Here is a 27,601-nt window from a genome sequence, read left to right as displayed (position 1 = left end):
AATAACAATAAAAACATACTTATTGTTGGTAACACTTATAGGCACAAAAGGTGTGTGTGTGTTTATGTAGATTCCATCTTACATTTTTGTTGAACTATTAATGAGATTAAATTTGATATTTTATAACATTGTAACTGTTGTTTTGCATAAGACTTTTTTTTTTACTTCTACATAGTTGTCGCCATGATAAAAAGTTTCCATAGAGGTGCAGAACTTGCAGGTGCAGTGAAAAATGAGTCCACACTGAGTAAAAATGTGATGAGACTAAAACCTAGAGCCCAATATAGATTTTTTTGGAGAGGGGAGGGGGTCTGATACTCTGGTTTAAAAAATTTGCAATACTTATATAATCTGTCGAAATACATACACACAAAGAAATGTAACTGAGGTTTGATGTTTTACAGTTAAAATATTAACTTAATTATAAATATAACTAAGACTCTAACAAAGTACAACACACTGCCTTCAGGTTGGCCGTGGCCGTGCCGTATCATATTCAGCATTTACATAAAATAGAGTTGTTGTCCACTTTGCAGGGGTGGTGGCCAAGCGGTTCAGTGCGCTTGCTTTCAGTGCGGACGGTTCCTGGTTCAAGGCTGCCCCTGCCCGCTCCCCATGTAATATGGAGTTGTGTCAGGAAGTGCATCCGGCATAAAACTTACAGATCCACCTCAGATCTGCTGTGGTGATCCTGAGTGAAAACGAGGGAAACGTTGAAGAGACTTACAAGACTTTTCGTCTATTTTAGTCATGCCTAGCTGGTGATGCAGTGACCGCTTGTCTCTTGTCCCTGTGAAATACCCAGTGTGATTGAAAATGAATGGCAGCTGGTCATGTTTCCTCTGTATCTTGTTGCTAATGTGACCACGGGGTGATGGGGTCCCAGCCATGCTTGAAAGCATTGCCGTTGGTGCACCCTCTACTGCACAAGCTGCATAAGGCACAGATACCGATATGCTCAAGAAAGGCTCATACTGGATGATAATGTCGGCCAACTGATGTATATTGGTCGGACGCGATGAAAAAGTGGCCGGAAACTGATCAAGAAATAATACATAGCATGTTCATTAATCACTGTCGGCACACTTTTCTGCATGAATAATGCAGGCTGCATCAGTAAATGGACGTTAGTTCCACTTGCGTCAAACAGAACCGACTTGGTTCTCTGTGCTGGATATTTTAGCACCTTGTTCCCAAGTGAGTAAAACAGGCGGTCTGTCTCAAAGAGTATGTGCTGTGCTGAAGGCATGCACGTCTACGTGGGGGTTACGGTCTCACCGCACTGAACAGAAATCAATTAGTGAAGTGAATGTGTGAGGAGCGAGTCCCCCCCTCGACCCCTTTGTCATGAAGTGCGAAACAGCTGCTACTGCTGAATACTTCCACCTCGCACAGCAACACACCGCTGTAGGCTGAGCAGCAGTGGACACAGCACACACAGCGGGGCGATGAAGAGGGGTAATATTGTGTAATTAAGGATTCCTTTCAGACCGGGCGAGAGTTCAAATAGAGCTGTTTGTCTGGCCAGAGAGAGTAAAAGCGCTGCACCTCGGTGTGTACACAAATATGCCTACGTGTGTGTTGGCGTCCTCAGCCTTGGCTACGGGGGCATTAATCATTAGTGAAATTACCTCCTGCCCCCCCCACCATTATCAATAAACCCTGAGAATAGGCAAACACTTGTTCTCTCTCTTCATCCTTTCATCCTGCTGTCTTTTGGCATATTGAGAGATTTGCTTGTTTCCTGAGCCACCCATTTCTTTTTTCTTCTTTTAACCGTCCCATCTAACCACCGTTGCCATGGCATTTAACAAATTATTGCAATTACCCTCGTCATGCGGGTCATCCCTGGAAACGGGATGAGGGGCAAGAGAAGAAAGGAGAGGGGAGGGGGGAAGAAAGGGTGAGTGAAGACCAGAGAAGGTGATAATCCTGTTTTGAACAAAAGGTCAAATTGTTGAATGGAGGAGCTTTGATTAAGAGGAGGCGGTACAAAGTGGAAGCGTTTGGGTTCTATTCACCGTCTATGAATGTGGGAGACTGATTTTACTGGATTCACTTTAGAGACGGAGGTATCGACTGCTGAAGCACCAAACCAGTTAGGGCTGATTCTGCTCCTTGTCAGAGAGACAGGAACATTCCACTGCTGCGGGAGTCACTGATGGAAATGGCTTTTGTGCCTTCTTCGTGCACGCAAATATGTTTGTGGGACATCGTCTTAGGATCTTTAATTGTTGCTCTTTCAGTAATTTAGATTAAATGTAGAAAGTCGCCCTGAACCTACTTCTTACGGAGTTCCATGATAGAGGTCCACACTGGAACTCCTGCTTGCTCCGTGTGACACACCCATGCATGTCTGTGGGAGGGAGTGTTCAGACTTGCCATTGGATGGCGCTCTTAGGTCTTGGATTCTCTTCGGAGTGCCTTAAGACTCTTGACTTGCACCATCATGTTTGAGAAACATTCTTGAAGTTAGCTGTAAGGACTGGGAGCATGCACTGGTGTAGTGCGTCACCACATCTGCAACACCACAGAACCACCTTGCATCCTGGATGGCAACCACCCAGGCAGATGGCTGGTCAATCACCACATTTCCAAGTCACGGAATCTGTTGTACTTAATTTCCATCAGTTCTTAAGCCCTTCCATTTATCAGTGGTTTTACGTCCTGTCTTCACCTGTGGTCATGAACTTTGGGTAATGACTGAAAGAATAGTTTACACTCCTGGACAGGGTGAAAAGCTCCACTATCCCGGAGGAACTCTGAGTGGAGCGGTTGCTTTTTCGCATCGAAAGCAGCCAGCTGAGGTGATTCGTGCATCTGGTGAGGATGCTCGGGTTAGGGGAAGAGTTAGGGTTGGCTCCGGCCTAGTTCATACCTGGGGTTCACAATGGGCTGACTTCTCCTGTATCCCTCCCACAGTGGTAGGCACAGCTAACCAAAAAGTTAGCTTCAATAACCATTAATCAGATAACTGAAAAGTTGTCTTTTATGACGCTAAACTTCTAAAAAAAAAAAAAGTATCTTTATTACAGATAACCGATAACTATTAGTATTGATTCGGATGTGGCCACATCAGATTATGCTGTTGGCTTCTGATAAACCAGTTTCACTTTAAGCGCCGCAGGAGCTGCTGGATACATTTAAGGATCACAAACACAAAGAACACATGAAAAATGAATGAATAAAAAAATAAAACCCCAAACACTGTCATCTTTGAAAAGCAGTAAAACACAGTATTAGAAGTCACAGTTTATCTCAGTATTAGATACACCGTCATTTATGAACCAAAAGCTGATGCTTTTTTCACACGCTTCGAACCCTGTGGCTTAAACAACTGAAATACGTCCATTAATGCATTGATTGGCAGAGTAAAATACACACGTAGTAAATACAAATTCTTACCTGTTAGTTTCAGTGGGATTCATCTGAAGAAATAATCCATATAAAGTGTCCTGCTTATCCAAACAGTGTGTAAACGGTGAAGAAAAGTCCCTGTACACATCTTATCCCGTGCCACAAAGAAATGAAATAAAATAATGTTGAAATTAGTCAGTTTTGTTTTTGTGTCGAGCAGGCGATAACACTGTAACGTCCAAAGTGAAGCTGAACTACACTACCCACAATGCTCCCCGCGTCGACCGGCCAGTCACGTTTTACACTTAATGATGTCATCAGCAAGTGACAGGCAGTCTGCCAAAAACCACTGATCTACGCATGACAGGGATTAAAATGTTTGGTTTTAGGGTTTACAAACGTTTTTGACTGTTAAACTTTGTTCGCCTTACCAGAAAAAAAATGTTATCGGACTGAAAGTTATCAGAACTAAATTTATTAGAAGATAATTGGTCCGATGATGGTTTTAAAAGTTATATGAAAAGCTAATCCGCTAGCAAAAACATTAGCTTCAATATTTATTGGTTATTAGATTAGCTGAACAGTGCCCACCACTGCCCTCCCAGAACATGCTTGATGGGTTATATTTCCCAGATGACTTGGGAATGCCTCGGGATACCCCCAGGAAGAGTTGTAGGACTTGGCCGAGGATAGGGAAGTGTGGGATTAGCTGCTTGGTCTCCTGCCACCGTAAGACAGTCCTGGATAAGTGACAGAACATTAATGAATGAATTAAAACTGAGTAACCATGCAAAAGATGCAATAGAAAAAAGTAGAATTTTTGTCACGAGTGTCTTGGTGTCCATTGTGCACAGCCACTCTGTTTTTGAGAAGTGCCTGCTTCAGACAGATTGACCACACAGCACCACACTGTTTGTATTTCTTAAAGATTGCTGGAAACGAACTCCAAGACATATCGACTCAGAAGTGTTCATGTATCCGTCTCCTGATGCATGTAAAGAAAGCTGGCTGAGAAAGTGATGACATGCTGTAAATTCATCAAAGGATGCAAATAACTGTCCAGCATACAGTTTGTGTCTGTTGTAAATGTTATTGTTTTTGCTATAGAAAAATCTTCTTCTTCTTTTTTTGTTGTTTTTTGTTTTGCTGCTTAGTGATTTTGGACATTTAAAAAATGTTCTGATTGTAGAAAACACACCCTATCCTGTTTGTTTAAATTCCACGGAGTTCAGTTGACATCTGTTCAGAATGTCAGGTATCCAGTGTTATAATTATGTAATTATGAGCCTTCATTCTCTCACATCCGACAGCACACCCCCAGCCTCACTCACATGGAATGCCTCAATTAGATACATTTCATCCTTCACTCTTCGTGTGCCTTGTGTTTTTAAGTCCTTTTTTTTTTTACGTCCACCAGATACAACACATATACAGAGCATCTGGAACGTATTCACAGCACTTCACTTTTTCCACATTTTAAGTCACAGCATAATTCCAAAATGGATGAAATTAACTTTTTTCCCCTCAGACTTCTACATATACAATACCTCATAATGACTGTGATTGATTGGTTATATTTATTTATTTATGTAGATTTTTTTGCAAATTTATTAAAAATAAAGCAGTTAAGAAATCACATGTACTTAAGTATTCACAGCCTTTGCCATGAAGCTCAGAATTGAGCTCAGGTGCCTCCTGCTTCTACTGATCATCATTGAGATGTTTCTACAGTTTAATTGGAGTCCACTTGGGGTAAATTCAATTGATTGGACATGATTTGGAAAGACACACACTTGTCTCATATAAGGTCCTACAGTTGACAGTCAGAGCACAAACCAAGCATGAAGTTGCGCATTTGAGCTTGGACACCCGGGTTAGTTTTTCTGCGCTGTTGTCTATCGACTGGCGAAGTACAATTGTGATTTTATCACTGACTTTTCGGATTTCCTAGCCAATGAAAATTCAGTAAGGTATGTCTTCTACAATATATTCCATTTCTAAGGTAGAATTCTACTAGTGTATACTAAGGTATATCTAAATAAATGTGCATGTGTGTTGTCCATGTACAGTAGTGTTCAGAATAATAGTAGAGCTATGTGACTAAAAAGATTAATCCAGGTTTTGAGTATATTTCTTATTGTTACATGGGAAACAAGGTACCAGTAGATTCAGTAGATTCTCACAAATCCAACAAGACCAAGTATTCATGATATGCACACTCTTAAGGCTATGAAATTGGGCTATTAGTAAAAAAAAAAAAAAAAGTAGAAAAGGGGGTGTTCACAATAATAGTAGCATCTGCTGTTGATGCTACAAACTCAAAGCTATTATGTTCAAACTGCTTTTTTTTAGCAATCCTGTGAATCACTAAACTAGTATTTAGTTGTATAACCATAGTTTTTCATGATTTCTTCATATCTGCGAGGTATTAATTTTGTTGGTTTGGAACCAAGATTTTTTACTAGTGTGCTTGGGGTCATTGTCTTGTTGAAACACCCATTTCAAGGGCATATCCTCTTCAGCATAAGGCAAAATGACCTCTTCAAGTATTTTGACATATCTAAACTGATCCATGATACCTGGTATGCAATATATAGGCCCAACACCATAGTAGGAGAAACATGCCCATATCATAATGCTTGCACCTCCATGCCTCACTGTCTTCACTGTGAACTGTGGCTTGAATTCAGAGTTTGGGGGTCATCTCACAAACTGTCTGCAGCCCTTGGACCCAAAAAGAACAATTTTACTCTCATCAGTCCACAAAATATTCCTCCATTTCTCTTTAGGCCAGTTGATGTGTTCATTGGCAAATTGTAACCTCTTCTGCACGTCTTTTATTTAACAGAGGGACTTTACGGGGGATTCTTGAAAATAAATTAGCTTCACACAGGCGTCTTCTAACTGTCACAGCACTTACAGGTAACTCCAGACTGTCTTTGATCATCCTGGAGCTGATCAATGGGTGAGCCTTTGCCATTCTGGTTATTCTTCTATCCATTTTGATGGTTGTTTTCCGTTTTCTTCCACGCGTCTCTGGTTTTTTGTCCATTTTAAAGCATTGGAGATCATTGTAGATGAACAGCCTATAATTTTTTGCACCTGCGTATAAGTTTCCCCTTCTCCAATCAACTTTTTAATCAAATTACACTGTTCTTCTGAACAAGTCTTGAACGTCCCATTTTCCTCAGGCTTTCAAAGAGAAAAGCATGTTCAACAGGTGCTGGCTTCATCCTTAAATAGGGGACACCTGATTCACACCTGTTTGTTCCACAAAATTGACAAACTCACTGACTGAATGCCACACTACTATTATTGTGAACACCCCCTTTTCTACTTTTTTTTTTACTAATAGCCCAATTTCATAGCCTTAAGAGTGTGCATATCATGAATGCTTGGTTTTGTTGGATTTGTGAGAATCTACTGAATCTACTGGTACCTTGTTTCCCATGTAACAATAGGAAATATACTCAAAACCTGGATTAATCTTTTTAGTCACATAGCACTACTATTATTCTGAACACTACTATAAGCCTATGGTGAAAGATTTTTATGATCTCAGTCATTTAATTTGACGCGCATGTTGTTGTGCCCACTAAAGAACGTGGACATATACTTGATTTGGTTTTGTCCTGTGGTTTTGTTGTAGATAACTTGGAAATCAACAACGCAGTGTTTTCTGATCATTGCCCTGTATTGTTTAATTTTAAGATGTCTTGTAACAAGCCGTGCGCTCCTGTTCGCTTACATCGGGTGTTAAAACCCTCCTCCGTGGCTTTGTTTTCCTGTGAGTTTACTGATATCAATGTAAACCCTTCTTACGAAATGAATTGACTTCTTCCTTTTTGTTAGTTTGTTCCACCGTTCTTGACTCTGTTGCACCTCTGAAAGTCATGCGTCCTAATCGTAAAGTTGAACCGTGGCTTAATGATACTAGGGAACCAAGGGTTGAGTGCAGACATGCAGAGAGAAAATGGAGGAAAGATAAACTTGTTGGATCCTTGGAATATCTTAAAGAGAAATGGAGGAGCTACCAGAAAATTGTTAAAATTGAAAAGAAAAAATATTTTTCTCCTATTATTGCTCAAAATGTGCACAAACCTCGGACACTTTTTAATACTATTCCACTGATTTTAAACCCTGTCCAGTCCATCTCTTTGCAGCCTTCGACTAGGGTCTGTGAAGATTTCTTTACCTTTTTTTGAAACCAAAGTCAGTTCTATTAGGTCAAACATTATATATTATTCCCTAAATTTGAGCATAGAGTTCAACCCTGTGGCTCTTTTTTATAAAGTTTGACACGGTATCATTTTCAGACCTTTCTAACATTGTTAGACAGTTGAAGGTATCAACTTGTCCCATAGATTGTATTCCTACTCGTCTTTTTAAAGAAGTATGGGGTACTATTGGGCATGCTGTTTTAGATATTGTTAATAGCAGTCTTGTTTCTGGCAATGTGCCGCCTTTTATAAGAGAGCTGTGATAGAACCTCTCTTGAAAAAGCCTAGCTTGGATGCACAAAATATAAACTACAGACCTATATCTAAGCTTCCTTTTCCATCAAAAATTTTAGAAAAAGTTGTGTTTTTACAATTTCAGTCTTTTTTACAGCAGCACAATGTCATGGACATCTTTCAGTCTTTTCATCACACAGAGACAGCACTTTTAAAGATTTTTAATGATTTGCTTTTATTTACTGACTCTGGAAATGCAGTTGTTCTTTTGCTTTTAGATCTGACAGCTGCGTTTGACACAGTGGACCACAATATTTTACTTTCTCGTGTGGAACATTGTGTTGGTGTCAGGGGGATGGCACTCTCCTGGTTTAGATCCTACTTGTTTGAAAGGTCCTATTCTGTTAAAGTTGGGGACTTCTTCTCCTCACAAGCCCCATTGTCTTGTGGAGGGGTCTGTTCTTGGGCCAATTCTGTTCTCTTTGTACCTCCTGCCATTCGGAAGAATTTTTAAAAACCATGGTGTGTCTTACCATTTTTATGCAGATGACTCCCTGGCGCCTCTTCTCAACTGTTTGCATGATGTCAAGGCTTGGCTGGCAAATAACTTTAAATCTAAACAAGTCCAAGACAGAGATTGTTTTTAAGCCTAACTCTGCTTTTATTTTTAACTCTGACTTGGACTCTTATCAACAGTTCATTAAGCCTACTACCACCAGCCTTGGTGTCATACTTGATGGTGATTTTAGACTTGACAGGCAAATAAATGCTGTGGTTAAATCTAGTTTTTATCACCTTCGGCTTTTATCTCGTCTTAAACCGGTTTTATCTTTCAGTGATTTTGAACAGGTGACCCATGCTTTTATCTCCACACGTCTTGACTATTGTAACGCGTTGTACACTGGGATTAGTCAAGCAAACTTGTCACACTTACAGTTAGTCCAAAATTCTGCTGCTCGTCTTTTAACCAACACACGTCGTAGAGAGCACGTTCCCCCCATTTTGGCTGCATTGCATTGGCTTCCTGTTCATTTTAGAATTGATTTTAAAATTTTGCTGTTTCTTTAGAAAGCTTTGCATGGACTGGCGCCTGCATACATCACAGACCTCATTGTCCCTTACATTCCTGTGCATTCACTGAGGTCTGAGAGCCAGTTCCAGCTCCAAGTTGTTAAAACAAAGCTTAAAAGTCGGGGCGACCGGGCCTTTTCAGTGGTTGGCCCCAAACTGTGGAATTCTCTTCCTCCACACATTAAAACAACTTCCATCTATTCATGTTTTTAAATCCCATTTAAAAACGTATTTTTATTCACTGGTGTTTAACCCGGCATAAGAATTCTATGGTCCTCCAAAACTCACTATTTTGTTTTAGTGCATTTTATGTCTTATTTTATTTTCTTATTTGATTGTAATTGTTTTACTACATGTGGTTTTAATTGTATTTTTTTCTTCTCATTAGTGTTATTTGGTTTTCTGTGCAGCACTTTGGAGACTTTGTGTTAGTAAAATGTGCCATATAAATAAAGATGGATTGGATTGGAAGTCAAAGGAATTGTCTGTAGACTTCTGAGACAGGATTGTCTCAAGGCACAAATCTGGGGAAGGGTACAGAAACATTTCTGCTGCTTTGAAGCTTTCAATGAGCACAGTGGCCTCCATCATCTGTAAATGGAAGCTCAGATCCACCAGGACTCTTCCTACAGCTGTCCGCCTGTCTAAACTGAGTGATCTGGTAAGAGGGGCCTTAGTCAGGGAGGTGACCAAGAACCCCATGGTCACTCTGTCAGAACTCCAGCATTCCTCTGTGGAGAGAGGAGAACCTTCCATAAGGACAACCATCTCTGCAGCAATCCACCAATCAGGCCTGCATGGTAGAGTGGCCAGACGGAAGCCACCCCTTAGTAAAAGGCACATGGCAGCCCACCTGGAGGAGAAACTAAATTCTCTGGTCTGAGCTGTTTGGTATGAATACCAGGTGTCATGTTTGGAGGAAACCAGGCACCATCCCTACAGTGAAGCATGGTGGTGGCAGCATCATGCTGTGGGGATATTTTTTCAGCAGCAGGAACTGGACGACTAGTCAGGATTGAGGGAAAGATGAATGCAGCAATGTACAGAGACATCCTGTATGAAATCCTGCTCCAGAGCGCTCTTGATCTCAGACTGGGGTGACGGTTCATCTTTCAGCAGGACAATGACCCTAAACACACAGCCAAGATATCAAAGGAGTGGCTTCAGGACAACTCTGTGAATGTCCTTGAGTGGCCCAGCCAGAGCCCAGACCTGAATCCGATTGAACGTCTCTGGAGAGATCTGAAAATGTCTGCACCGACGCTCCACATCCAGCCTGATGGAGCTTGAGAGGTGCTGTAAAGAGGTATGGACAAAACTGCCCAAAGATAGGTGCACCAAGCTTGTGGCATCATATTCAAGAAGACTTGAAGCTGTAATTGCTGCCAAATGTGCATCAACACAATATTGAGCAAAAGGTGTGAATACTTATGTGCATGTAATTTCTTAGTTTTTGATTTTCAATAAGTTAGCAAAAATTTCAAAAATACTTCATATTGTCATTATGGGATGTTGTGAGTAGAATTTTGAAGGGAAAATGAATTTACTCCATTTTGAAATAAGGTTGTAACATCACAAAATGTGGAAAAAGTGAAGTGGTGTGAATACTTTCTGGATGCACCGTTTATACGTTGCAGCAACTCCCAAACTACTTAAAAACCAACCAAAAAAAATAAACCACAACAAAACAACAAAAGCCCGTGACGTATAGTCCAGAAAATTCAGTATATGGACTTCTCACCCCATGCAGGATAGTTACGTTGCATACACTTTTTATTCACTTTAAAAGTCCCCACAACGGCTGTCTGCTAAAGGTTTTATTTCTCCGTCTTAGTAAAGTGTTTTTGTGCCTAAGGCACCGGAGTCCACGTTGTGTGTCTTATTAATTCCTGTTAATGGGATTCGATTAATATGTTTGCACTCACACTTCAGGGTGGCGCTCTTGTAAAGCCCGTGGGAATAGCCACGTATGCTGAGGCTTGTCATAAATACACATAAACGATGAAGTCAGACAACAGGGTTGACGGTCTCGATTTGAAAACACACTTCCACAACCCTTATCTGGCATCACGGCGAACCATTGTCCAGCATTTGTCCTTATCAGTGGGTGAAGCCGTCTCATTTCCCATGATGCCCGGCTCTTTGTCCCTGGGGATGGCAGAAGTGTTGAGATAATTAGACCTGCCTCTGGGATTTCTTGGTAAAGCTGTGAACTCTGGGGCTTTCTAATTGATCTGGGACACATGTTTGTGTTTGTCTTTCATTTTGAGGAGATTGACTGCATGCGTGTGAGCAGAATGCACAAAGTGCATCTGTTCGTGTGCACCACTGTCACCTGTTTACACCTATAAATTGCCAAAAAGACACTGTTTATTCAAGCACATAAACACAGTTTGAGTTAAAATTACACTTTATTGCATTTTTGATATTGTCCCTTTGAATGGCAATGCAGCCAGGTGGAAAAAACGGAAACAGCTTCTGGCTGATGCTACTAGGTCTGTCTCATCAGGGGATCCTTGGGGGCTGCTGGAAGGTCATTCTGTTGAATGTGTGAGACTTGGATGATGAGCATCACCTTCATGGTATTACGAGGCATCGGCTATGACATTTTGGCCATTTCGCGTATTTATTTGGGCATGATCCAGCGTATAGGTGCCCCACTATTAAGGACCCCATCGGATGCAGAAGGTCAAGGACACCCCTGTAGCAGACAGTTGATGAACCAGTTTCCTGCCTGAGTGGTGGCCATCCAGCAGTTCCATAAAGTGTTAGATGCAGAGACGTGTGGCACGAGCGCATGCCCCTAGACTTACCTTTACATATATGTACATGTAAACATATGTAAACTTTGCATATACATTTTCATAAAACCAGTACACTGGCGCTGGTCTGAGCTTTGTTTGGATATTATCCTGTTTGTAGTCCTTCAATCATTTCATGAGCCAAAATTAAACACAAACAGCAAAACTATCAATAACTGGTCATTTGAGCAACCGTTCCCAACTTTTATCTGTATAAATTTAATTTATATGGTAATATTTTTTATTAGTCCCATGTGGGGAAATTTGCAAGGTACGACTTAGTACAATGTGCAGATAGAAGGCAAACACAAATACCGAGGCAAGGCAAACCAAGAGAATGAAAAATAGAGGAATACTATGTACGTTGTAAGCAGGACTTAAATCCAGTATATGCCGTGGGTCAGATAAGACCAGTGTGCATACATTAAAAGGGATTTAACAAAAGTACTGCAGTTTATTGACCAGGGATATACATGAGCAAATATATACACATACTGGGAGCACTGTAGATTGTGCAGCTGGTCATGGAAGTAAAACTTTGTTATCTTTTTCCTCTTTTTTTTATATCAGTAAGAGATTTCTGTCGACAGATTTCGGATTACCACTTAGTTTCAGCAGCAGAAAGCTTCAGAAATGTTTGTGGGTGTTTAAGTTTTAGTCCACATCAGGAGCTATTGTGAGATGCGGAAGCTCTTCTATTGAGTCGGCTCTTTGAGGGAACAGTCATCTTCACCAACCTTCTTTTCTTTCCTTTTTTTTTTCCTGCTGAATACTGGGACTAAACAAAGAGGAACATAAAAATCAATCAGAGGAACATTACCGCGTGTGTGTGTTAGCATGTATGTGTGGGAGTGATAACAAAGACAGGTGCAGCACTTTTAAAGGGGTTTATTCTGAGTGAATTGAAATAAAGAAGAATTGAGGAAAGAAGTGAAGGCATTGATGGCAGTGTTTCTGATGCTCTATCATTAGTTGGGCATTAACCCCCCCAGTAATGACATGGCATAAGAAGTGTGGGTGTGTGTGTGTGGGTAGGGGGGGGGGTGTTAATATGTGGAGATTGAGAGGTTTAGACCAAAGCACCTGCCCGGGGTCAGTAACTGACAGCAGGGGGTTCCAACTACCGCCATTTTGGCTTTTCACTGCTGTGCCTGAATGCTAGGACCTGAACACACGGCAGCTGATGATACGTTCTGCTCTTCTGTTTTTACTCTTCCTTCTTGCATTGTTTATTATTAATGTTGCATTTTGTTCCTCAATTCCTTTCCTACCAAATTAGACTAATTAAAAGCCACAATTTTCTAATGACTGATTGTCAACTTGTCACTCCACCAATTTTAGCAAGTAACGGTGTCCTTAATGGCCACCAGGACCCTGTGATCTGCAACAAGACTTCATAAATCGCATGCAAACAAAAGGCCAACTTTACTGAATGAGCCTGGACAACGTCCCACTGTGCCATTGTTCTAATTTAAACTACTAATACACTAAAACTTGCATATAATGGATTCAGGTGGGCCACTGAATTTTGTCCGTTGTAACCTAAATCCGTTATAAGAATCAGGATAGCCTTTATTCTACAAGAATACAACTAATTTGACTCCGGTATGAACTGTACTCTCTCTGTACGAACATGTATAAATATACACAAAATAATTCACAATAAAAATGTGCAACAAAAACAGTGTGCAAAGGAGAAACAGACAGATTGAAGTTGTACATGAGGTATATGAATTAGTGAGGTTTATGGTGGGTTATATTTTATAAATCAGACAAAATCTGCTGTATTTATAAAACGGACAAAATCTGTAATATGTATAAAACGAGCAAAATGTTTCTTCTAAGTCCGCTGCAGAGTGGTACCTTAAAATCCAAAAGCCTGATTTATGCTTCTCCAGCTCTGTAACTCTGTGGCCATGTAATAATGTTGACGTGCACGTGACCTTTTGAAAGTTCTCCGTCATGTCTTTATGCAATTTACCGCAGGAACAGTGGCTTTTTTCTGTATTAATTTGTTCAATGAGCTCAATGAGCTCCACTTCTTTATACAATCATCAACCTCCAAAGCAAAGATACGGTATGTACAATTTTCCTCCATGAATTGCGTGTCATTTGGCATCTTTTTCCATGTTTGTGTTTTAAAGTTAGTCATACTTGCGAACCTTTCTGCCAAACATATGTGAGCCATGATCGAGTGTAATCGGCGGGCACACTGCAAAAACTTGATAAATATGATGGATATGGAGTGAAAACATGTGACAAATCACAGCCCCCGCGGACTCAGTCGTTTGGCAGGTGCACGTCAGGCTCCGGGGAGGGTTCGCAGCCACACAGAGGGGTCTGATCTAAAACTGTTCTCTTTGGTTCGTCACACCAGGGATATCTGTGTGAAACGTAACACCATGTTACAGTGCAGGCAACAAGCAGCATTTTGTTAATAATCACCAGCCTTGAATTATGTCCTGCCTCGTTTAGGTGCTGGGTCTGAGCACGGTTTGAAAAAAAAATGTTTAAACGGACGGGCATTTAATCAAGGAATACAGTACCCACTTTTCTCGAATCGGCGAGTGTCGGTGCAGAAATTCATTTCATACCTCTGTTACTGTACACGTCCACACTGCTCTGTCCGCTACATGTGAGGTGCTTTTAATGAAAATGCATTGCAATTGGACAAGATGTTTTGTCTAATGTGAGTGAAAATTCGTTATACAAAATCCGGTATATACGATGTTTCTTACATGGAATATCACACAAAAGCATTGGGACTTTTGCTTCTGTCCGTTGAGTGTGAATATCCGGTTTATATGATGATGGTTTAGACGAGTTTTACCGTATATCAGACCTGGGCAAACTGCGGCCCGGGGGCCACATGCGGCCCTTTGCATGTCTCTGTCCGGCCCTCATGAGGTCTGTGATTATTATTACATATATTAAAAATGTCAAGCTTGTGTGTTGCAAATCATTAGAGAGGTTTATTTTGGTATATTTAAATATTTACATATTATTACAATAATAAAAAAATGACCTATAACAGCTATTAAATAGGTAATTTTTTGTAAAATTTGTAATGGGAGACAGCTGAGTTATCGATGGTGTGGCCCTGGGACATAATTCAGGTTCCCTATGTGGCCCCTTGTAAAAATTAATTGCCTACCCCTGCCGTATATCAAAGAATAAATACAAATTATTGTGTTTAAACAAGACAAAATGGTCCTAAATGGGAGGGTCGCTGGCCCACGGTTCCATCACAACCCAAGATTTCAAGGCTGAATATACAGTAGCTTTTGCAGAGTTACTGATGGTACTTTTGTGAACCCACTCAGATGTTCTTTGGCATCATAATCTGTGCCCTGGCAACACTTGCTGCAAAGGGCAACATGGCTTTTACTGCCACTTTCATTGGCGGTGTGGCTGCTATGGCTGGATACTGGCTGACAGAAAGGGGAGACTACATGCTGGATGGATTCCTGAAGGGACTCGAGGAGGATTTGGGAAGGATGTTGGAATACCATCCAGTGAAGATCAGACTCAAGAGGAATATAAAACGTCCTGTAGAGATGTCAGATTTACTTTAGAACTGGGGAGTTCTTGAACGCGCTGTGACTCATTTATTTATGAACTTGATGAAAACAAAATATTAGCGTGATGAATGGAGTATGAAGATGTGATTATTGAGGAGAATTAATAGAACGACACTGCACTGATAACTGGAATAAGTCCCATGCCTCAACTGTTTTGGGAACAAGGGTGAGATGAAAACCTCTACTGATTGTTAAAATTGATTCGTGCATTTATAGTTCACATGGCCTCTATGTTGCTGACGAAATTCTCAATTTCCTCCACAGTTAAAATCTCCATTATTCCCTGTTTTAATTGTCTCAGTGCTGTGAGGAAAAGGACTGACTGGTTTTGTGGATTTTGACTGTGGCAGGCGATTGCTTCATTGGGGTTAGGTGAAGGGAATCTTAAACATTTCCATCATCACCCCAACACTGAAAGCTCTTTGAAACTCTGGGATTTTTCCATTATGAAGCACTGGTTATTGCATTTAGACTTTTTACCTATGTGTGTCCTCAACTATTCTTTTTGGGTAGTAATGCATGTGAATACGACTTGAAATGAAATTTCTTAAATTACTTTCATGTTAGCATTGTCTAGTGGTGAAGCGTTGGGCTTGAGACCAGAGGATCCTCAGTTCAAATCCCAGCCTGACCGGAAAATTAATAAGGGCCCTTGGGCAAGGTCCTTAATCCCCTAGTTGCTCCTGGTGTGTAGTGAGCGCCTTGTATGGCAGCAGCCTGACATCGGGGCGAATGTGAGGCATTATTGTAAAACGCTTTGAGCGTCTGATGCAGATGGACAAGCGCTATATAAAATGCAGTCCATTTACCGTTTGTCGTGTTCCTCCAAAGAACGTGGCTGACTTTAAAAGTAAAAATGCTACTTCTACTACTAAACCCCGACACCCCAAACATTTAGCACACTTTCTTCAGCATGCATGTACACTTATTAAAAACATATAAAATCCATCTGAAAAACATGAAAATATTGCCTGAACTTGGTTTCAAACCCCCTCTCGTCCACAGTGCAATATTGAAGTGCAACATTACACCAGTATTGTGGGCCCCACAGTGGCTTATCCCTGGTTACCATGGATGCCTCACAGCAAGTCCGTCATGGGATTGCTTCCTGATCGGTCCTTTCTGTGTGGATTTTGCATGTTCTCCCCGTGTCTGTGTGGGTTTGCTCTGGGTGCTCTGGTTTCCTCCCACAATTGAATACATGATTTTTTAGGGTCTGCTCCTTTCTCTGCCCCTGACCAAGGCAGCGTCTGTACATCTGGAGTTGGTCCCTGGGTGCCGGACTCTGGCTGCCCACTGCTCCTAGTGGTTGGATTGTATCCAACTGTAATTAGGATGGGTTAAATACAGAGGACAAATTCCGTTGTATGTGTGTTGTTTGTATGTCTGTTCTGCAAATATATGACAAAAATACAGTAGTGTTCAGAATAATAGTAGTGCTATGTAACTAAAAAGATTAATCCAGGTTTTGAGTATATTTCTTATTGTTACATGGGAAACAAGGTACCAGTAGATTCAGTAGATTCTCACAAATCCAACAAGACCAAGCATTCATGATATGCACACTCTTAAGGCTATGAAATTGGGCTATTAGTAAAAAAAAAAAAAAGTAGAAAAGGGGGTGTTCACAATAATAGTAGTGTGGCATTCAGTCAGGGAGTTGGTCAATTCTGTGGAACAAACAGGTGTGAATCAGGTGTCCCCTATTTAAGGGTGAAGCCAGCACCTGTTGAACATGCTTTTCTCTTTGAAAGCCTTTGTTGTCCTTTGGCCTTCACATTAGAAATACTTGTAGTAAAAAAAAAGTAGAAAAGGGGGTGTTCACAATAATAGTAGCATCTGCTGTTGACTCTACAAACTCAAAACTATTATGTTCAAATTGCTTTTTTAGCAATCCTGTGAATCACTAAACTAGTATTTAGTTATATAACCACAGTTTTTCATGATTTCTTCACATCTGCGAGGCATTAATTTTGTTGGTTTGGAACCAAGATTTTGCTCGTTTACTAGTGTGCTTGGGGTCATTGTCTTGTTGAAACACCCAAGGGCATGTCCTCTTCAGCATAAGGCAACATGACCTCTTCAAGTGCTTTGACATATCCAAACTGATCCATGATACCTGGTATGCGATATGTAGGCCCAACACCATAGTAGGAGAAACATGCCCATATCATGATGCTTGCACCACCATGCTTCACTGTCTTCACTGTGAACTGTGGCTTGAATTCAGAGTTTGGGGGTCGTCTCACAAACTGTCTGCGGCCCTTGGACCCAAAAAGAACAATTTTACTCTCATCAGTCCACAAAATATTCTTCCATTTCTCTTTAGGCCAGTTGATGTGTTCTTTGGCAAATTGTAACCTCTTCTGCACATGTCTTTTATTTAACAGAGGGACTTTGCGGGGGATTCTTGCAAATAAATTAGCTTCACACAGGCGTCTTCTAACTGTCACAGCACTTACAGGTAACTCCAGACTGTCTTTGATCATCCTGGTACTGATCAATGGGTGAGCCTTTGCCATTCTGGTTATTCTTCTATCCATTTTGATGGCCGTTTTCCATTTTCTTCCACGTGTCTCTGTTTTTTTTTTTGTTGTTGTTGTTGTTTGGGTTTTTTTGTCCATTTTAAAGCATTGGAGATCATTGTAGATGAACAGCCTATAATTTTTTTGCACCTGCGAATAATTTTTCCCCTCTCCAATCAACTTTTTAATCAAACTATGCTGTTCTTCTGTGAACGTCCCATTTTCCTCAGGCTTTCAAAGAGAAAAGCGTGTTCAACAGGTGCTGGCTTCATCCTTAAATAGGGGACACCTGATTCACACCTGTTTGTTCCACAAAATTGACGAACTCACTGACTGAATGCCACACTACTATTATTGTGAACACCCCCTTTTCTACTTTTTTACTAATAGCCCAATTTCATAGCCTTAAGAGTGTGCATATCATGAATGCTTGGTCCTGTTGGATTTTTGAGAATCTACTGAATCTACTGGTACCTTGTTTCCCATGTAACAATAAGAAATACGAGGTCTGTTGGAAAAGTATCCGACCTTTTTATTTTTTTTCAAAAACCATATGGATTTGAATCACGTGTGATTGCATCAGCCAAGCTTGAACCTTCGTGCGCATGCGTGACTTTTTTCACGCCTGTCGGTTGCGTCATTCGCCTGTGAACAGGCTTTGTGTGAGCAGTGGTCCACCCCTCTCGTCGGATTTTTATTGCGAATAAATGTCTGAACGATTTGGAGCTTTGCTACATCAATTTTTTTCCAGAAACTGTGAGAGACCTCCAGGTGGACACCGTTCGGAAAATTAATATGGCTTTCAGGGACGATTTTATGGGGATTACACAGATTAAGGAGTGATCCAGACGGTTTAAATACCGCCCACAACTGCTGAGAGCGCGGCGTGCTCCCAACCCCCATCGACAGGCTGACACCCCGCTGGAACAACCAGATCATTTCCAACATGAAGGCTTTGTTGAGCCGGGACCTCGTCTGACTTTCACAAAAAGGCTGAAGATGTGGACATCAGCACTTTTTCGGTACATTCCACCGTTACAGGAGTTTTTTTTCATGGAAAGAAAAGCGGAGGGACCACCGAGGTGGTTTTGTCCCGCGTAATGAACGGCTCCGTGGCGCGTCCCTCCGCTTTTCTTTTCATGAAAAAAACTCCTGTAACGGTGGAATGTACCGAAAAAGTGCTGATGTCCACATCTTCAGCCTTTTTGTGAAAGTCAGACGAGGTCCCGGATCAACAAAGCCTTCACGTTGGAAATGATCTGGTTGTTCCAGCGGGGTGTCAGCCTGTCGATGGGGGCTGGGAGAGCGCCGCACTCTCAGCAGTTGTGAGCGGTCTTTAAACCGTCTGGATCACTCCTTAATCTGTGTAATCCCCATAAAATCGTCCCTGAAAGCCATATTAATTTTCCGAACGGTGTCCACCTGGAGGTCTCTCACAGTTTCTGAAAAAATTCTGATGGAAAAAAAAGCCCAAATCATTCCGCCATTTCCTGACAATGAAAATCCGCCGAGGGGGTGGACCACTCCTCACTCAAAGCCTGCTCACAGTCGAATGACGCAACCGACAGGCGTGGAAAAACTCACGCATGCGCATGAGGGTTCAAGCTTGTCTGACGCAATCACACATGATTCAAATCCATATGGTTTATGGTTAACCATATTGGTTAATGTTTTTAGTCACATAACACTACTATTATTCTGAACACTACTGTACACATTACAGGGTACCATCTTAAAAAAAATTCAAGTGGGTAATGGCTGATTTGCATAGAGTAGACAAAGAAGTACGATTGTGCCAATTGTGGTGCTTGTATCACAAAATGAAAGATTCTTATGATATATGCATGTATCACATGTCCTGCAATACTGAGCAGGATTCAAGGAATTAACTGCATGTGATGGAGAAATGCATAGCGCATGCAGGGGGTGTGGTGTCAGTAGCCTTGCAGTTGGTAGCTTTGTTGCGTGCATGTGACTGAAGAATGCACGATGTAGGGTAGAAATTCAGCTGAATTTGCATAAATCGGGTTGTTTTAACCAAGATTAAGCTGCAGGATATTCTCAACTGCATTCAAGGATTTTCTTTTAGGCTAACTTCCAATTTTGCCAATTTCCAGTTTATTCCCGTTAATTCCTGAGGAAAGCTTCCAGAAATTCCAGGAATTTTACAATCCTATTTGTAGCCCAACCCCTGTCCCACTGAGGTGTCTGCTGCTCTCATTATGTGGACCAGGCTCAATTCTTCTATTTACTTTATTGCTATGAAGTAAGGCACTGTTTCTTCGAGAGTCCCAAACTTCCAGTTACAAAATTTTGTAATTTTGGTATTGTAGAACACGAGTGTGAGCGATCAGAGAAAGGGAACGCTACTGTCACTTGGAACCTGAAACTATTCAGGTCTTAGTGTCATGTTCAAACAGCTCTTCACCTTGTAACTGGATTAGTACGACATTGCGGGTTCACTAGGTGAAACATTTGATCCAGATCACTTTGTAGAGTTTCAAATGTCGAGATTGGCTCTTAAAAGTAGTCTACCTTTCTAGAGTCCAGGTGGTCTTGGTGAATGATCATACCCTCACTGAACTGACCAGCTAATGATGCTGTGTTTCTGTCCCATGAAGGAAGTTGGGATTGTTGGAATGTTTACAGAATAATTTGGAACTTGTTTTTGCCGTAGGGCTGGTTGGTGTGTGAGGACCAGACCTGTCAAAACAGGACCAGACGTTTGCCCATTGCCTTCTCCCGACATGGGCCCATCTGCCCGGCCTGCAGCAGGGCAACGCTCAGACCAGAGGTACCGCACTCGTTCACGTACAAATCCCACAAACACCAGGCACATTCTGTGTGAGGAGACAATAAGTTCCTATTATTACACATTTTGTCCAGGTGATGGTGCTGTAGAGCTGATTTCTGCCTTCTCAAATATCTGTCAACTCATTAGTGTCACATTTCAGCATGAATACACACACAGACAAAACTAATCCCTACTCTTCATGTCTCATGGCTTTTGTGCGCACGTGTGTGTGTGTGCATCCCATGTGTTGTTGTACAGCTGACATACTCAATTAGTAAAACAATAATCATTCACTGTTGCTAAATTTGGATTTGTTCTGGCTTTTAAAATGAGAGGATTTGCCGTTTATCTTCTCAGTTGACATGCAACTTTTTTAATTGATTACCTTTGCTAATCATTTGTAGTTGGTGGAGCTGCTGATGTTCTTTTCTTGTGTGTGTGTCTGAATGTTTGTTACGGTTAAAACTCCAAAAGCGATTTACATATTTTAATGAGATTGTTGGGTGAGATGGTCTTGGGAGTCAATTGGAATCAGACAGAATTTTATCAGTTTCTTGAAGATTGTAGAATTAATTTAATTTTGTTCATCAGTGAGAATTCCCTGTGGATCCACATATCGGAGTGTGTAATTGTCTTACTGCAATTATGTTGATTGGTACCAAGACCCATATAGCATCTTCCGGTTCTGTAAAACGTCCTTACCTGTCAGCCAATCAGCATAAAGTTTTGGATTTGGTCAATAATATACAAATAATGAATGTTTCATGAGGTGAAAGATCTTTTACTGCATGAAATATTTGTTCCATTGACTGAATGAAAAAAACTTTCATGATTCGTTTTCTGTAATGGCTAAAATAGATCCCTGTTTTTTAATATTCTATAAATTTATAAACAACAGAAAAGGACCTTAATTTTGGTGTGCATCACTGGTGCTTAAACGTCAACAGTTCAACACGAACTTTAAATAGGAGTGCAAAATTGTTCTCAGTCAACTTGCAAAAACAGTCAGATAGTTCATAAACAATTTTAAGTATATAGTCCATGATGCCGTGCACTGAATTCATGTACTTCCTCAGTCCAGCAAAATATCGCGTCAGAAATTGGTCCAGCTTTTCATGCTAACTTCATCCTAACAGCTCTTCATGCCTCCAGAGGGCTTACAGTGTAGTGGATTTTTGTGTGTGTTAGAAGAATTAGCACCATAAATTAGCTTGCTAAAATTGTCATCCCTCGGCAAAACAAACTCTGATATGTTTAGCTAACCACCGCCCCCACTAGTGTTAGTGTGGGCAGTGGTAGCAGCATGCAGTGGTACAAAACGTATGGAACCAAATTTGCATGGTAAATGCAACAAAAATGGGACGCGTAATCCATATCATGTCACATACAAAGCACCAATCAAATGACAAGGATCCACTCAGCCATTATATAAATACACATAAATACACTGATTTCCGTGTCTATCATCCCAATACTCTGGTACTAATTCAATATATATTGTGATTGTCCCAAGTATTCTGATTTGAAATTGCAATGTATTCCTGTTTTTCTTTGCATTTCTAAATGCAGACTGTTCAAAAGTATGGGTTGAGAGACAATAAATATATTATAGTTGCAAGAACAACGCACGTAACAGTTTTACCCAAGACCATCAAAATAAGGCCATCGGGTATTTCGAGGGCTCGGTCTGTCTGTCCGTCCATCCGTCTGTCTGTGCTCAGCATAAGTCCAGTCCTGTTTCTGCCAAATTCACAGGGAACATTCTTTGGACACAGACCTAGTATTTTCAATTCAGTTCAATTTATTTTCATTTATATAGCGCCACATCACAACAGAATTGCCTCATAGCGCTTCACACAGGTAAGGTCTAACCTTACCAACCCCCAGAGCAACAGTGGTAAGGAAAAACTCCCTCTGAGAAAGAAACCTCAAGCAGACCAGACTCAAAGGGGTGACCCTCTGCTTGGGCCATGCTACAAAATGTAAATTACAGAACAATTCACAGAACAATTCACGGACGAATATACAAGAGATGCTATTGGCGCACAGGACAGGAGGATCACCAACACGAGCACAACTCCCATCTCTGGATGGAGCTGTACCTTAAACAGAGAGAAAAAACAGAATCAGGCATCAGAAAGACAAGGAGTACTGTATAATTTGTCAGCATTAAACAACATGAAAAACAGAGCAATACTAAGGTGATCACCGGACACTAGCCCTAAACTTCACTAAAACACCCAGAATTTAGGTAAAGTTGAGGCCGCGGCCCGCTCCAATTACTAATAAAATGAATTAAAAGAGTAAAAAGCGTGAAACAAAACTGTACCAGTATGCTAGCCATATGAAAGGGAAAATAAGTGCGTCTTAAGTCTGGACTTGAAAATCTCCACAGAATCTGACTGTTTTATTAACGCAGGGAGATCATTCCACAGAACAGGGGCACGATAAGCGAAAGCTCTGTGACCAGCAGACTTCTTATTAACCTTAGGGACACAAAGTAGTCCTGCACCTTGAGAACGTAAAGCCCGGGCCGGTATGTAAGGTATAATTAGGTCAGCTAGGTAGGAGGGTGCCAGTCCATGAATAATTTTATAGGTTAGTAGCTGAACCTTAAAATCTGATCTCACTGGGACAGGAAGCCAGTGAAGAGATGCCAAAATGGGTGTAATGTGGTCGAACTTTCTGCTTCATGTCAAAAGCCTGGCTGCAGCATTTTGAATCAATTGGAGACGCCTAATGCTAGACTGCGGTAAACCAGAAAATAGAACATTGCAGTAGTCCAATCTAGAAGAGATAAATGCATGGATCAGGGTCTCAGCATCAGCCATAGACACGATGGGACGAATCTTCACTATATTTCACAGGTGGAAGAAAGCAGTCCTAGTAATATTTCTAATGTGGAGGCCAAAGGACAACGAAGGATCAAAAATTACCCGAAGGTTCCTCACTTTGTCAGTGTGATGTATGACACACGAGCCGAGGCTGAGCGTTAACTGGTCAAATTGATGCCGATGTCTCACTGGACCAAGAACCATCATTTCAGTCTTATTAGAGTTTAAAAATAGGATGTTTCTAGACATCCAACTTCTCACTGCTGCAAGGCAATCTTCTAAGGATTTTATGTGAACGAGATTACCAGCAGTTATCGGCATGTATAACTGAGTATCATCTGCATAGCAGTGAAAGGTAATCCCAAAACGCCGCAGTATGTGCCCAAGGGGTGCTATATACAGGGAGAAAAGCAGGGGGCCTAAGACAGACCCCTGTGGAACCCTAAATTTCATGTCACTAAGGTTAGAAGTAGTGTTAATATACAAAACACAGTGAGATCGACTGGTCAAGTATGACGTCAGCCATGCAAGGGCACTCTCAGTAATCCTAAAATGATTTTCCAGCCTATCAAGTAGAATATGATGATCCACTGTATCAAATGCAGCACTGAGATCTAACAGCAACAGAACCATAGTGGTGTCCGAATCCATTGTAAGCAGAAGATCATTCACCACTTTAGTGAGAGCCGTCTCTGTGGAATGGTAATTTCTAAAAGCAGACTGCAGTGGCTCAAAGAGATTATTCTCAGTAAGATAGTCCACGAGCTGCCGTGACACCACTTTTTCCAGAATTTTAGAGAAAAATGATAGATTTGATATCGGCTGATAATTTGGCAATACACTAGGGTCAAGATTAGGTTTCTTAAGTAATGGTTTAATCACTGCAGATTTGAAACATTTAGGAACAGATCCAGAAGTTAAAGAAAGATTAATCATTTCCAGCACAGTCGGCCCAAGAGTGGGCCACAGGTCCTTAAACAGTTTTGTTGGTATAGGATCAAAGAAACAGGTTGTGCTTTTTTGTTGACATTACGAGTTTTGTCAGCATGGCTAGTGAGATACTGTCAAATTCTGTAAATCTAGGCAATACCTCAGAAGTGGCGCCCACCTCAATAGCAGGGTGTAGTGGCTGGATTAAGGCATGCCGGGATATGTTTAACCTGATGTCTTCTATTTTCTTCCCAAAGTAATCCAGGAAATCTTGTGCTGTAAAAGGAGAGCGAACTACAGGTGGTTGTCCATGCAAAAGTGTTGCCACCGTGTCGAACAAGAACTTTGAGTTATGCTTGTTTTTGTTGATCAAATCAGAGTAGTAAGTCTGCTTTGTAGCCAATAATGCATGCTTATAGTCTAAGATAGCATCACGCCACGGAAGGTGAAATACTTCTAACAACGCCATTTCCGTTCTAGACCTCTTACTTTATGCTTGAGGTCACGCAGATAATCATTAAACCAAGGTGACTGTGATTTGGGTGAGCGCGGTTTTAACACAGGTGGTGCAATCATGTCGAGTGTAGTTTTGAGCACCGAGTTTAAACTATCCACAAGTCTGTCTACTGACTGGATATTTGTCAAATGTGAAGCTAAGACATCAGGCTGTCTAAGTTCGAGTTCAGTCATAGTTGAGGAGTTGATGCATCGCCGTAAATATATATAAGGTTGTTGTTCCACTAAACACGGCAGCGAAACTGTAAACTTATTAAGTGAGTGATCAGACACCACTGGTGTAAGAGGCATGATGTCAATATTCATGACAGCAATACCACATGTGAGAACCAGATCCAGGGTATTTCCACTAATGTGCGTCGAATCCCAAATGCATTGCTGAAATCCTAATGCATCCACAATTTCCATAAATGATTTGCAGAGGGGATCAGAAGGCTTATTTATATGAATGTTAGTCACCAATGATCAGAATGTTATCTACACTAGTTGACAAGTTAGAGATGAACGCACCTAATTCATCTAAGAATTCAGAATATGGGCCAGGAGGCCTATATACAGTGACAAGGTAATACAGCTGATTTTTATTTTTCTGACCTTGGCAATGTGTAATATCCTGAGCAGAGAATCAGATGCTCAAATGAGTGATATTTGTAACCCCCAACAGCTAATAAGCTAAACCTAGATTTATAAATAAGAGCAACACCCCTGCCTTGCTTCGCATCACGAGGGATGTGACTAAATGTATATGCTGGTGGGCAGGCCTCATTTAAGGGGAGGACAGCTGTAGGTTTAAGCCAGGTTTCACATAGCCCAATCATATCTCAGGAAGCAGAGTTGTAGTTTTACACACCTCCCTGCAGCTTCTCTCTCTCTACCATCCCCCCAATACCCCATCCCCATAGAGACGGTGCCTGCTCCCAGACCACCAATAACCAGCAAAAATCTATTTAAGCATAAAAATTCAAAAAGAAAAAATAATATAGCACCTTCAACTGCACCACAAACTAAAACAGTTAAATGTGGTCTATTAAACATTAGGTCTCTCTCTTCTAAGTCCCTGTTAGTAAATGATATAATAATTGATCAACATATTGATTTATTCTGCCTTACAGAAACCTGGTTACAGCAGGATGAATATATTAGTTTAAATGAGTCAACACCCCCGAGTCACACTAACTGTCAGAATGCTCGTAGCACGGGCTGAGGGGGAGGATTAGCAGCAATCTTCCACTCCAGCTTATTAATTAATCAAAGACCCAGACAGAGCTTTAATTCATTTGAAAGCGTGACTCTTAATCTTTCCATCCAAATTGGAAGTCTCAAAAACCAGTTTTATTTGTTATCTATCATCCACCTGGTCGTTACTGTGAGTTTCTTTGTGATTTTTCTGACCTTTTGTCTGACTTAGTGCTTAGCTCAGATAAGATAATTATAGTGGGTGATTTTAACATCCACATAGATACTGAGAATGACAGCCTCAACACTGCATTTAATCTATTATTAGATTCAGTTGGCTTCACTCAAAATGTAAATGAGTCCACCCACCACCTTAGCCACACTTTAGATCTTGTTCTGACATATGGCATATAAATTGAAGACTTAACAGTATTCCCTGAAAACCCCTTTTTGTCTGATCATTTCTTAATAACATTTACATTTACTTTAATGGACTACCCAGCAGTGGGGAATAAGTTTCATTACAGTAGAAGTCTTTCTGAAAGCGCTGTAACAAGGTTTAAGGATATGTTGTTCAATGCCATATCTCGTCAATAGTTTTACATCCTCATTGAGCACAACTTTGGATGCTGTAGCTCCTCTGAAAAAGAGAGCCTTAAATCAGAAGTGCCTGACTCTGTGGTATAACCCACAAACTCGCATCTTAAAGCAGATAACCCGTAAGCTGGAGAGGAAATGGCGTCTCACTAATTTAGAAGATCTTCATTTAGCCTGGAAAAAGAGTCTGTTGCTCTATAAAAAAGCACTCCTTAAAGCTTGGACATCTTACTATTCATCACTAATTGAAGAAAATAAGAACAACCCCAGGTTTCTTTTCAGTACTGTAGCCAGGCTGACAAAGAGTCAGAGCTCTATTGAGCCGAGTATTCCTTTAACTTTAACTAGTAATGACTTCATGACTTTCTTTGCAAATAAAATTTTAACTATTAGAGAAAAAATTATTCATAACCATCCCAAAGACATATCTTTATGTTCGGCTGCTTTCAGTAATGCTGGTATTTGGTTAGACTCTTTCTCTCCGATTGTTCTGTCTGAGTTACTTTCATTAGTCACTTCCTCCAAACCATCAACATGTCTATTAGACCCCATTCCTACCAGGCTGTTCAAGGAAGCCCTACCATTAATTAATGCTTCGATCTTAAATATGATCAATCTATCTTTATTAGTTGGCTATGTACCACAGGCTTTTAAGGTGGCAGTAATTAAACCATTACTTAAAAAGCCATCACTTTACCCAGCTACCTTAGCTAATTATAGGCCAATCTCCAACCTTCCTTTTCTCTCAAAAATTCTTGAAAGGGTAGTTGTAAAACAGCTAACTGATCATCTGCAGAGGAATGGTCTATTTGAAGAATTTCAGTCAGGTTTCAGAATTCATCATAGTACAGAAACAGCATTAGTGAAGGTTACAAATGATCTTCTTATGGCCTCAGACAGTGGACTCATCTCTGTGCTTGTCCTGTTAGACCTCAGTGCTGCTTTTGATACTGTTGACCATAAAA

General features: G+C 40.9%; 1 protein-coding gene across 1 annotated transcript in view; it reads left to right on the top strand.

The window, feature by feature from the left end:
* pola1 (polymerase (DNA directed), alpha 1) overlaps nt 1–27,601 on the top strand; it is a 159,659-nt gene that overhangs the window by 75,016 nt on the left and 57,042 nt on the right. The window contains 1 exon segment of the mRNA XM_034181311.1: nt 20,467–20,583. Coding sequence (XP_034037202.1) covers nt 20,467–20,583 — 117 coding nt within the window.

Source organism: Thalassophryne amazonica, chromosome 1 (assembly GCF_902500255.1).
Source record: "Thalassophryne amazonica chromosome 1, fThaAma1.1, whole genome shotgun sequence".
NCBI lineage: Eukaryota > Metazoa > Chordata > Actinopteri > Batrachoidiformes > Batrachoididae > Thalassophryne > Thalassophryne amazonica.
This window is presented reverse-complemented; position numbering and strand designations above follow the sequence as displayed.